Source organism: Triturus cristatus, chromosome 3_2, assembly GCF_964204655.1.
Source record: "Triturus cristatus chromosome 3_2, aTriCri1.1, whole genome shotgun sequence".
Lineage (NCBI taxonomy): Eukaryota > Metazoa > Chordata > Amphibia > Caudata > Salamandridae > Triturus > Triturus cristatus.
The window spans coordinates 975,758,742-975,772,084 of record NC_140584.1 but is presented as its reverse complement, the minus strand read 5'-3'; the positions used below and the strand labels follow the sequence as shown (position 1 = coordinate 975,772,084).

General features: G+C 46.2%; 1 protein-coding gene across 2 annotated transcripts in view; it reads right to left on the bottom strand.

The window, feature by feature from the left end:
• The window catches only part of LOC146858915 (galectin-9-like), a 50,403-nt gene that overhangs the window by 17,883 nt on the left and 19,177 nt on the right, over positions 1-13,343 (bottom strand). For both annotated transcript variants that reach the window (XM_085649555.1, XM_085649556.1), the window contains 2 exons: positions 11,856-11,975; positions 7,267-7,320 (listed from right to left, as the gene is read on the bottom strand). In XM_085649555.1, the coding sequence (XP_085505681.1) occupies positions 7,267-7,320; positions 11,856-11,975 (174 nt within the window). The remainder of the gene's footprint in view (positions 1-7,266; positions 7,321-11,855; positions 11,976-13,343) is intronic.

Below are 13,343 nucleotides of genomic sequence, written 5' to 3'. Positions count from 1 at the left end.
CTCTATGGCTCCCTTTTGTAGGAGTTTCCGCGTTTCTTCTCTGAGTATTGCCAGTTCTTGGGCCGATCTCAGTCTTCCCTTTGGTTTCCTGTTTGGAGGTCTTTTCTCCAAATCTACGCAGTATCCGTACTGCACCATGTTCCGTATCCACTTGTCTGTGGTTATACGCCGCCACTCCTGAAGGTAGAACCTCAGTCTTCCGCCTACTGGTGTCGTATGCTCGTAGGCTCTTGAATCTTCTCTTCCCCCTGATGACACTTTTTTGCGCCTCACCCTTGGGGTCCTGACGAGGGTAGGCGTCCTCTTGCGTGCTGAGTCACTTCGACGAGGGCTGTTCGCCCCCTCTCCTCCTTTGGCCACGTCCGTTCCCTCTCCCGCGAAAGGACTGGCCCCGAGGTTGATATTGCCAGTTTTGCTTCTGCTGACCTTGTCCGTGACCTTCACCCTGCTGACTTTGTTGGAACGCCTGGTGCGACGTCCCCTGCTGGCTTCCTCCCCTACCGTAGGGTCTCCTCGAGGGATTTCCTCGCCTCATTCCCCTCAGCTGTAGGGCCCCCATGGACCTCGCCGTCTCGTTTTCTTTTTTCAGCTGGGTGAGCTTCTCGTCCACTGTTGCTCCGAACAGTGTCTCTCCGTTGAAGGGGGTGCCAAGGATGTTGTTCTGCACTTCCGGTTTGAATCCCGAGATTCTTAGCCATGCATGCCTCCTCTCTGTGACCCCTATGGCCATGAGTCTTGCTGAAGTCTCTGCCCCATCCAACGCCGTCTTTATACAGGAGTTGGCGATGTTCTTGCCTTCGTCTATCAGGTGAGAGGCTCTCTGGCGGTATTCTTCGGGGAGGTGCTTTACTAGCTCCCCCATCTCATCCCAGTGCTGGTATTGGTGTCTATTGAGGAGTGCATTTGAATTCGCCATGCGCCAGTGCATTGCGGCGTTCCTCTCGACCTTTCTTCCTGTGAGGTCAATCCTCCTGCTCTCCTTATCCGGAGGTGGGCCCGAAGTTGCTGGTACGTTGGCCCTTCTCCTGGCCGTGGAGGCTATGATGGAGTCTGCGGTCACGCTACCCTTGATGTAAGGGGGGTCCAGGGAGGAGTGCTTATATTTCTTCTCTGTCCTGGGCGTGATCGACCGGCAGGTCGCAGGTTCCTTGAAGGCTTCTCTCCCCTGATTCATCACGCTTTGTAGCATGGGGAGGAACTGGCTCCTTGTCTGGATGGGGAGCAGTGTCTCGACGAGAAAATCGGCTTTCGGTTTCTCCTCGTCGAGTTTGACGCCGAAGGCCATTGCTGCGCTCCTGACCACCATATTGTAGACCCCGATGTCGTCGGGTGGCGAAGGCCTCGAAGGGTACGTGTCCACGGGCTCCTCCGGGTTTTCGGTGTCGAGATCGTGCCATTCGACGTCGTTGCTGGTAGATGCCGCCGATTCGTAGAACGACCGTTGGTCTTCTTCCTCGGCTTCTCCCTCATAATAGGGCTCTTCTTCCTCTTCGAGATCCCTTGTCAGCCCTTCGGCGTCGAACTCGTCTTCGACCTCACCGACGTCCGCCGATGAAACTGTTGGAATCTTGAATTCCTTCATCCTGGCGTCGAACTCCTTCTTCCTTTGAAGGATGTTCTCCATTTCGGCCTCGAGCCGCCTCTTCTTTTTCTCCATCTCGGAGATGCTTTCGGCGTCGACCGCGGGTCTTTTTGATGAAACTTGCGTCGACGTCGAACGTTCTTTCTGCGTCGATCGGCCCGTTTCATGGGATGTTTTCGATGACCCTTGCCTTTCGGCGTCTTTCGGCACCAGGGAGTCCTTTTCTAAGGATCCGCTCGGCCTCTTGTCCGTGGTTCCCCCTTTGGACGTCGAAGTTTTCGGCGCCGGGGCTCCCTTCGTGGACTTTGACTCAGTTTTTCTCGAGTCACCCTCGTGTTGTCGAGGTACTTTCTGTTTTGCGCTCGACGATTCTCTTACCTCGTCTTCTTTTTTCTTGTCGGTCTCTACGACCGTGAAGTTTTCGGCTGTCTCGGCGACGTTGTCCTCGTCGTCCGTGGAGAGGCCCAGATCGTAGAGCGTCGGGGGCTTCCCCTTGCCATCCATGTTGGCGTTGGCTCTTCTCTGCCGCTCTCTCACCCTGAGTGTCTTCGGCGCGAAGGCTGAGCAGGCGTTGCAGTCGATACTCTGGTGATCGACCGGTAGGCAGAGGTTGCAGACCGGATGCTGGTCTTTCTGCGCGAACTTGTGGTGGCAGTTTGGGCAGAACTTGAATGGCGTCTTGTCCATTGCGCTCAGGGTCTCTGAGCGTGCATTCTCCAAGGCCGTCGAAGAAAAGGGGCGCTGGTCCTCTTTTCTTCTCGCTCCTGATGAAATCTCTTCCTTTCCTGATATCTTCTAGTGATTCTATCGACGAAACTCGCTTTTCTTCCTTCTTCCTTCGAGTGTAATTCTGGAGCTTCCCGATGACGATCCAGACCCAACGGCGGAAAAAAGAATCTGAAGATGGCGCCCCAAAGGTGGGACTTCCGCAGGAAGCACGACGACGTCACGGGAGGTGCACCAAATGGTGGACGTCGACGCCCACCTGGGCTACGAAAAAAAAAAAAAAAAACCAAAGAAAAGACTACGAATCCGGACCCAACCACAAGATCGCGGAATAATGCACAGCATAGTGAATCCAGAAAGATTCACGCTGCAAAAAGAACAATATACACAGAAGAAGAAATATGTGCAGACAGACAGCTGGAGAGGAAATGGAAAGAATGAGTAAAAGAAAAAAAGAAGTAGAATTAATAGACAGTGGTTGGAAGAAACAGAGAGATGGAGACAGAAAGATTGAGAAGAGAAAGAAATGGAGGGAAATATGAAAAAAAAGCTGTGAGAGATAGAGAGGCCAGAGAACGAGGCAGGGGAGAGCGAATGGTACAAACAAACAGAAAGTGGAACGAGAGGAAGAAGAGGACAATGCATCTAATGGAATACGTGGCAGGAGGGAGAGAATGGGAGAGGATGTGGTCCGTCGGCTGCGCTGCTGCCTCCTGAATGTGTAATGTAAATACGGTGCTATGTAAAGCGCTCCAATACCTTCGGGTCAAGTTGGCGCTATATAAATATGCAACAAAAAAAACAAGACAAGCCCGGCAGAGCGTGGCGCGCGCGTTTGGCGGGGGCCGGGGAGCGCATTCCAGGCGGGGGAGCGGACCCTTTGAAGTTAGATTGCCAAACGGATTGCATGGCGGCACGATGCACGTGATTGTGCGCGTGCTCGCCATGCAATCCACTTTTGGGAGCACTTTTGGGAGCCCCTTACTAAAGTCTCGCTGAGCGATCGCTTACGCGATAGCCAGCGAGACCTAAAAATGAAACAGCAAAGTTTCATTTTTTCTTTTTAAACACATCCCGTTTTCCTTTAAGGAAAAGGGGCTGCATTGTTTAAAAAAAAGATTGCTTTCTTACAAAGCAATCCCGGACATGGTGTCTGCTTACCTCACCAGGCCACCATCCCTGTGATGACTGCGATTCCTAATAGGCTGCACATAGCGACCTACCTCATTAATATTCATGAGGTAGGCCTATTTGTGATCCACTAGGAATCGCTAATAAAACTCAAAAGAGTTTCATACATTAGGAAAGCACAAAAATCCTTGTCTGGGATAGGACTTACACCTACCAGCATATTATATAATGGTACACAGAAAAGCATGGCGCTTGGCCTTAGGGGAGCTTTGCCCTCCTCACACTGCCTGCGGATTTATTTCTCCAAGCCCTAAATGCTTCTCCACACATTGAAAGAGAGCATTGGGCCTGGCCTGAAATGGGTACAGAAGACTTGACTGGTTCCTACTGAGCCTCCGTCTCTGTTCCCAATCATTGCCCACCCCCTCCTTATCCCCTGGTGGAGTGACATGCTGGTAAGAGGGCCTCACAATGGTGCTCCACTGAATCTTTGTTCGGCCTACTCAAGCGGGAAGGGTGACATGAGCCATGCGAAGAAACTCCCTCCCAGCTGCACGCAGAGCAGGTTGTGCTCGGGGGTTCTGGCGACACAGCATCTCTGCTTACCCTGACAGTATGGTAAAGGGCAGAGGGGTGGTGGCCCCCATAGATGGTAATATCGATTGCTTTGCAAAACAAGTGACTGGAGCACAAGCAAACCAGCCCTGCATACCTGGAACAGATCCACAAACGCAAGATGAGGAACTGGAAACCTCAGCTGCAATCCTACAAGCAATTTGAGACTTCCATGAGGCCCTAGAAGGAAGAATCAACAGAGTAGGCATAGAGCTTTCCCTTGTGCGCCAGGATCTATGTAATGTACAAGAGGACAGGTCAGAGATTGAGACCCATGTCCTGTTGGTAGAGGACGACCCGTGATCCCTCAAATTGGACATCACAAGACTTCAGGAGAAAACGGTGCAACTGGAAAGGTGAGCAGAAGATGCTGAAGGCAGATCTAGGCACAATTATCTATGCTTGGAGGATGTCCCCGAGGACGCAGAAGGTGCATATTCTGAACAATTGTTTGCCAGTGGTTTAATACCTGGGTCTCAGAACAAGAACTCTCATCCTGCTTCATGATAGAATGAGGACATCAAGAATGTCCCAATGTGTTTTCCTCCTGCCCACATATTCCTAAAACTATTTAATTATTTGGACAGGCACGCTATCATCCGGGTGTCTCGCATCTGGCAAACGGTTCCCCTGCACTATGCAAAAATCATGGTGTGACCGGATTACACCACACTTGTGTAGCAGTAGAGGAAAACATTTACTAATGTCAAGACTTAACTCCGGGCAATGCAGACTAAATATATGCCACTCTTTACAGCTCAAATTAAGACTATGGGTCTGATTTAGATCTTGGTGGACGGGTTACTCCTCACAACGGTGACGGATATCCCGTACGCCGAAATATAAATCCCATTACATCCTTTTGAATTTCTGTCAAGATCTAAATTTTTCTCAGATTTAGATATTTCCCAATTGAATAGGTCAAGCCAGTTAGTCAATGATCTACTATTAGTAGCATCTGACAGGAAACCTGGTGAGTGGAAACAATGCTTAACCTCGATTAAGAGTTTGGATCTTGCACAGAAAGCAATAAAAAAAATGGTCTGATCAGGAGGATGTTGAAATTTCTATGAATGTTTGGATGACGATTAATAGATTACATTTTAACACACTTAGAGGTGCAAATTGGCGTAGGATGCTTTTTTTCAGTAAATGGCTAGAATATCGCTCACCTTCTGTTTTGCAGAAAATGTACCCTAATTCTTCAGCTCATTGTTTTAGATGTATCAGTCACCCGGCAGCTAATTGGACTCATACTAGGTTACAGTGCTCAAAAATTCAAACATTTTGGGAAGATGTTTTTGGTTTTCTTGCAATTGAATGTGATTTACAATGTTTAAGATATGATAAACTGATCCTTATTGGTTCTGACCCAGATCTTCCACTCCCAGACCAGATGGTCAAACTTGTATATATCGCAATGGCAGTAGCTAGATCGCTTTTATTACAGAAATGGCGAACAGATTTAGTCCCCTTACTAATGGAATGGGTCAATAAGATGCGGGCGGTTAAGCGAAGCGAACGCATATACGCTATGAGAATAGGGGGTCTCAAAAAATTCGCGAAAATAAGGTCTTCCTATTTTGATTAAAAAGTCCTGGGATCTATTATCATTATTATCGTCCTGATATAAATTGGTGTAGCAAGAACCAGTGAGTTTGGAGGCAGGATTGGGTCTAATTTTATGTACATGGACATATATCCTTGGGGGATTTTATCGGCAGTTGAGCCCTGGTTTTAGCAATCCTTTTCTAAATCTGGATGTATTTTACTTCTTGTATATGCAATGTGTTTTGAATTTCGGGTTGATATCTTTTATTTTTTCATGTATCAGATGTGTAAAGGTAATCTGCTTTTAGACTCCAATAAAAAAATATATATATCTAAATCAGGCTCTACATATCGGAAGACACAACTCTTTTGAAAAGCTGAGGTGGCCTGGAACTGGGTGGAGGAAAAAAGCAACTATATCACACAAGAGGGCCATAGGAGATTTAAACACCTGCAAGGGTTGATCCCTATCAAAACATAAGGCACAAAAAGAAACCCTTGGGTGTAAAAAAGCTACTATTAAACTGGAAACCTAGCAGCAATGAGTTTCCCTTTTAAAGGATGATTTCCCTCACCCAGCATAGGTGGCATGCTTCATCATTGGGAACCTCCTCGTACCTTGATGCCTAGTCACGGTACAGGCTACAACCTCCACTCTGAGAGGTAGGAGCTCAGGGATGTTTTTTGAGAAAGAGGTATACTAAATACCAAGATGATGAGCTAGGGGTGGTGAGGGCAGCAGAGCAAAGTGAAAGCGGTAGTTAAACTAGCTGCAGGGTCCAGACTTCCCGGCGTAGGTGGCGCTTGCCTGTTCTAGCGAACACTATATATACATATTTGATGCACACATATCCAGAGACCCAAAACAATGCTAGGACCTCAACCATGTCCCTCTGCTAGTCCAAACCAGGAGGGAAATGAAGTCTTTGGAGAAGTTGGCCTTATCAATAATAACCAGACGCAGGCACCCTTGCACCATTGTGAAAAGGTGCCTGCGTTGGTGCACGGCAGCCCATTGTGCACGGGCGCAGGGGAAAAGGACAGGAATATGCACCGTATCTAATAATTATTTTGCCATAGGGCAGCGCAGCAGCAAGGCCTGCTGCGCTGCCCTAAGGCAAAAACCCATAAATGAGGCGCTGAAGATTTTGTGCTGTAGCTCTATTATGCAACAAACCACGCACCTGTCACTTTTCTTAAACTCTAAGAGTAGGATACAATATAGTTGTGTGTCATTTCTCTCTTCACTATGATTGTACAAAAGGTTAAAATTATGGTACACATGTGCCTGGAATATCCAAATAACACCCTACGCTCAGCAATACACTTTGTGCATGAACAATTGGATGAATTTATCTCTGAGGGCAGCGTTAATGCACAAACTATATTGCTCAAGCTGACTTTGCAAACTTGAGCAAAAACACTACTAAACTTATACAACACAAAACGTAAACATATGCTAGTAATGAAACCTAAATAATATGCTAACTCTAAGTAAGCAGGTGAGGGTTGGTGATGCTGCTACACATATATTTCTCCAACATGGCAGCATTCTGTGAGAGCTGAAGTGTGCTCTTTAAGGAAGGAATTCGTGGAAGTACGTTTTTAGCATTTCAACAAATCCTAGAATACTAAAATATTAATTTAGAACTGTAACTTACATTGAACGATCCTCCCGGAGGGCACGTAGAAGGTGGGAAGGATGGAGGGAACCCCTGAGAAGGAAACAAAAAGGATTATCAGTTTAATATACTCCAAGTCGTTGGTATTGGTTGTTTCTGGGGATCTTCCAGATCTAGCTGGGTGAGGAAGGGCCAGGTACTGCTTCCCAAAGCTCCCATTCTATAGTCACAGAGACAAGGGTGTCTATACCTGGGCATGAAAGAACATTCCATGCACAGTGTGGAGGAGCGTTGGAAGGTAGATGTAAGCCCAGATGCCCTCAAGCTGGAAATCTATGGACACAACTTACTGATGCGGAAGGACAGAAAGAATACTACAAGAATGTCCCTTCCATGTCTGTAGAGCAATTACTGCAGCAGTAGAGGACTACAGCCCAGCACACTCAGGCCAGTGATAAAGGGGAGGTCCACTTTGCAGTGACAGCCTCTCAGTGATAAGAACTAATTTACTTTGCAACTGATCCTATTCACATGACCTTCAGCTTCCATCAGTGCTGGATCGCTTGGCTGGCTTGCAGAACCAGTTCAAACTGCCCCCTATTCCCAAAACCAGGTGCCTAATTTAAGCCGGTGGCTGCCAGTGCTGTCCATCGGCCTTCATTTTTGGTGACGTGACTTATTGTTGATAGAAAGGGGACAGAATGAGGAAGAGATAGATGGAACAACCATCGCAAACGGGTAATGCAGCGACCTGCAAAAGTGAGATTAATGGGCAGGGAGTGTCTGGTAGCTGATTAAAGAGGCATGAGGTGGATACAAGACTAAGCAGCCTAGGTTTGTAGTTGGCCACTATTTAATAGCAGAGGCCCTGGGCTTCTGAGCAGCGGTTTGGGCCGCAACACTCATTCTTTTACAAATTAAGCACTGCTACTCCAACAATGGAGAATGATTGACTCTTTTTTTACTTTTTTTAATTGACGTTTCGGTTTATCATACAAATGAAAAAATCTTGTATCTGGGATGACCTGACGGCAAAGGAAGAGACCACCAAAAACAGATCTATCTATTTGGACCAAGTTAGATTAAATATCCTGCATCATAAGAGTCTCACAATGATGAGAGGTCTTGATTCTAATGGAGCACAGATTGTGTGCAGGGGGTTGCAGAGGGCGGTGATGGATCCGACAGACAACATCATAAGTGCTGTGGCGGTTCTGCTGAGCCGTGTGGAATCTGAGGGGGCAGATAGGGATAAAGGTCGGCCAACACATGCCAGATGATACTTATGAGCAGCACTTATAAAAAGCGATGCCATGGAGTCATTGGCAAACATTTCTATCCGACTGAATTTAAACATCTCAATTTAGTGCAGCAGTGGATCCCAAACAGCCCTCAGTTTCTATGGGGAGAGTAATGTCAATGGGTTGGATGCATACGTTGGGATTTGTTATGTTTATGACAGGTCAGTCATTTCCCTAATTTCACATTGTCCAGATTGCCAGGTATCTCCACTTTTCCTCAATTCTAGGCCACTAGGAGCAATCTCAGCTATGGCATACTTCATGAAACTTCTCCTTATTCCTTCCTGGGGCCCCCAAACAGAGAACGAGTGACAAGTCATCCCCCCCTCCTGTTGGCTGTTTGGACTGCCCTTGGCCATGAGCATCTGCATATAAGGCACGGCAATGTCATCTGTCTATCTGCGGGAGAGGTATATAGGCTTAGTGGCCCGATAAGGCTCCTGCAACAATTTCTGATAATTTCCATTGATTGAGATTTCTTATTGAAGAGCCCTCACCTTAGTCTGTGATGTGAAACTAGTAGAACTATCTCAATTCAGGGCTGGCCTCTGCTCCAAACATCGACAACCTTTCTAGCAATGTCCAGGGTGCCGAACAAACCAATCAATGAAATTCTGCAAGACTAATCCACAGTGACGTAGGAAGGGGGTGTGGTGGATGCAGATTGCCCCGGGTGTCATGACTGAGGGGGGTGACAAAATGGCAAAAATATGTGTAACTATCTCTTTTTCCTTATTTTAATAATTTCAATGTGGGCGGGGGGAGGGAGGTTACAGAAAGTTTCTGCACCGGGTACCACCTGACCTTGCTCACCACTGCTAATCCACAATTGCGCAGAGCTAGGCCTGCCACTTATCCTGTTTGGGCATTGTTATTTCGGTGTCATTAGATCAGCTTTAACTATACCGGACACAATGGTCTGCCTTGCTATATAGCAAGTTCAGCAAGATTTGCCAATACTATATTACCGATTGGGACGGGTGTTTTCACCGTGGTGGTCCATAGGTTGTATAGATCAATCTCTTATACATTACTCATGAGTGGAATTTTCTCAAATGATGGAAGGGCTTAAAAGCAAAAGTGGTCCCATTATTATTGGCTGTGCGCCCCCGAAAACTGGCCGCTGCTCAGGTTATTAGTGGGACAAAATACCTCAGTAGTGGGCTGTACTGAATATATTGGCTGCTGGTCAGAAAAATGGGTCTGCATTTAGTACCAGAGTAAGATTGTTTTACAAATTTTACAATAAACTAGTCAGATATTGGCTACAAATGGCTTCAAAGAAGATTTCAGTGCACAAAATGTGTTGATGCTTTTTGGACACATTATATTCTGTGCACCATTCTAGTGAATAGAAACGGGTAGAAAATCCAATTAGATGCATACTTTTGGGTCAAACAGGTTATATGACCCTAACTGTTCTGCACACAAAATGCAAACACATTTTGAAACCTCTATCGAAAGTGAACTGTGTGCAGTCATTCAGTATACTGGACGTAACAACCGGTTGCCTGTATTCTAGGTTTAGGGCCCCAACACATCAACTCTGCTTGGCCGTGCTACGGCTCCGATTTAGAGAGGACCTGGCCTTGCACTTTGGTATAGATGTCACTTGTGCAGCAGAGCCAAGACCTACTTGCTTGTGATTGGTCCCTGCCTGTAATGACACAGAAGAGCTAAAAGACGATGGAATGGTATGCGGCCCAGAGTAATTACCAGCAGCTGAAATTAATTCAAGGATTAAATCCATCATGTTTTGTGCTGTGTAGGAAATATTATAAACAAAAATGGGGGGAGATGGAGGTAGATGTTAGGTTCATCCTCCAGGCTGTGTATAGTTATTCATGAATCTGTAAATGACAGATCTGAGAACCTAACCAAAGGGAAGAGCTTCCGCTAAATGTGCGAAACAACGTCTCGAATCTAAGAAGAGAAAAATATTTTACTAAGTCCCCTCACTCACCAAGGGTTGCCCCTAGGTGACCTGCTTCATCATTGGGGCCATCCCAGACAGCTACTGTCCGGGGCGTGCTGCAACTTGCGGAACTACGTAGGAGCACTTTTTGTGAAAAAATGTGTAGTGCAGTGTTGGGGGGAGTGGTGATGGTGATGCTAAAAATACCTAGCTAGTGAGCGATTCATTTATTCCTGCTCCTAGTTGGTATGGATAAAAAGGGGGTTAATAGTAGGTAGGAAGCGTAACTGTTATGTGTATACTATCCCTAGCATTTGGTCGACATGTTTCGAAGTGCTCCTACGTAGTTCCGCAAGTTGCAGCACGCTCCAGACAGTAGCTGTCTGGGATGGCCCTAATGATGAAGATGTCACCTAGGGGCAACTCTTGCTGAGTGAGGGGACTCAAGAAAATAATTTTCTCTTCTTAGATTTGGGGTGCTGTTTCGCACATTTAGCAGGAGCCCTTCCCTTTGGTTAGGTTCGCAGAGCTGCCATTTACAGATTCATTATTAACTTGTGCTCTGTAGGGACATTTTATTTGTCAATGTCAGGATATGTTGGGGAATACTAATAGCCTTATTTTTCAGCAGAAAAATGAACTTACTCTGTAGGTTTTACAGACCTTATCTACAACTATACTAAATTATATCACCCTGTATTTTTCTTCTACATGGTGGAGCACTTGGGGTGCAGGCAGGTCGACAATTCCTTAGTCACCTGCCAGTCCTAAGACAGAGAGTAGAGCCTGCCCTATGTGTGTGACAAATCAGCACCTGTCCATCTCGCTTGGATGGCAAGGAGGGGGGGCATATTTTTTAAAGGGACGTGTGGAGTTTCTGCAAAAAAGATGGCTGTTACTGCTCCAGCAGATAATAGAATTTCGCTCTAAGGAAATCTGCTCTTTGTTCAAAAGGTAAAGAGACGTAGGAAAATGTGCTACCTACAGAGCAGTGAGGCCTTCTGAGAGATGTTTTTGGGAGGTTGGCGATCAAGCGAGCAATTGTAATGCATGTTCTTAGACAGGATATGATGTGGACATGGCAATTATCTGCATCAGTGAACCTGGCAGGTAGCAGCTCAATGGTCAGAATCCCTGCATCAGGACCAACAGAAAAGTCGAGGATGTGACATGTGGAATCAAACCCTCAGAACCCGGCTACCCCTCCAATCGCTTATTGACTGTCTCTTTGCCTTTGACCCTCTACAGGGCTCAGTTGCCTTTAGGCTATTTTTGCACTATAGAAATACCACACACAAAACATTTATTAAAATATTTGAATGGGATTTCCTTCTACATCCAAAAGAACACCAGCAGGTGAATAAGCTTCTCATGTAGAAGCATTAGAGTTAGCAACAATGTACCCCACTTACCCCAGGACCCTGAAAAGACACATTTTCCAATTCCACACTTCCAGTTATGTGCAGGGCGTTTACTCTATGGAGTGGAATCCGGTGATTGTACTCCACGAAATGTTTTCCGTTGACTGACACCTAGAAGGCAAAGATACGTACAGCGTTACTGGGACGGGAGTCACCTGCACCATCCGTTTTTGTGTGTGACAAAATCGAACAATCATGACTGCAAAGAATAGGGGAAATATCACATATTAATGTCTAAAAACAACATCCGGGGCAGAAATAATGGTGTTAGCATGTAAACGCAAGAGGTCGGTAAAACTAGGGAAAGAGGGTGGAAGTAAAGTATAACCTCAGATTTTTCCAGGGGGAAGAGTAAATGAAAGGAAATTGAAATGCCATTGGGGACTAGAAAAAAAGATGGTTAGAGAGCGTTGGAGACATTTGTGAGTGGGCAGGCTGTATTTTAAGAGAGCAGAAGAAGGAGCAAAGTTAGACATCTAGCATGACGCCTTGAGATCTCAGCAATTCATTATTCCCAGCCTTGTGCTAACCGTGGTCCACCACAACAAGTTTTCTCAATGGAAGCTCTCATCCCACTTGGTGCTGTGTACACCCATCCTTGGTGTTGACTTTACATTCCTAAACATCTGTATCATGTAGAAGGAAAAAAGAGGAAAGATGTATAAAGTCCAAGGTGGCAAAGTTTGGAAAAGTTATTAAACGACAAGGACACAACCTATTCACAGGCATCGACGGGAGCGTAACACAGGTCCCAGCAGCCCCTGCGGTGCAGTGGGTCTCTAGTACTTCAGGGGCCCCAACCCTTCTGGGGTCTACCATTTAGCACAAGGCCTATGAAAATCAGTGAGATGTGGGAGTCTTAGGGGTCCCGCATCACATTCAGAAGGGAAGTCCCATCATTTTCTGTTACACCATTGGACAGCAATCCCTCTCCTTAAAATAATCAACGGCTCACCCTTTGGTAGCCTGCTTGAGCTCAAAGCATAAAAGCTGCAGGGCGTAGAATGAGGTGCAAGATACAGAATGAAAAAATTTATATTTGGGGCTATATAGATTCATAATTGTTTTGAATTTGTGCCTCCTTTTGAACTAGAGGACAACTAGAGGAAACAACTATAGGCACAATAAGTTCAATTTCATTAGGAACAGTCTTCAATATCCACCCATCGAGCTTGTGGCTTCCCGTTGTCTTTGAGAGTGTTTACCAATGACTTTAGCTCACTCCATCTAGATAAATGGACACTCATTCCCCAGTGCTGCTTCTCAGTTGAACTAGCTCAGCCAACCTGATCTGGAGAAAAGCTAGACTTTTTTCTGAAATCTGCCAGCCCCTACATACCAAAGTTTGGTCAATTATCCAAGAGTATTTAGTTTGTGAGCCCGCAGAATGCCACATCTATATACAAAATGGAGCTTTGGTGTTGATGAAGATTAGAAGCCTTTAAGGGAATCTCTCTGACTCAGACCTCAAGACTCTCT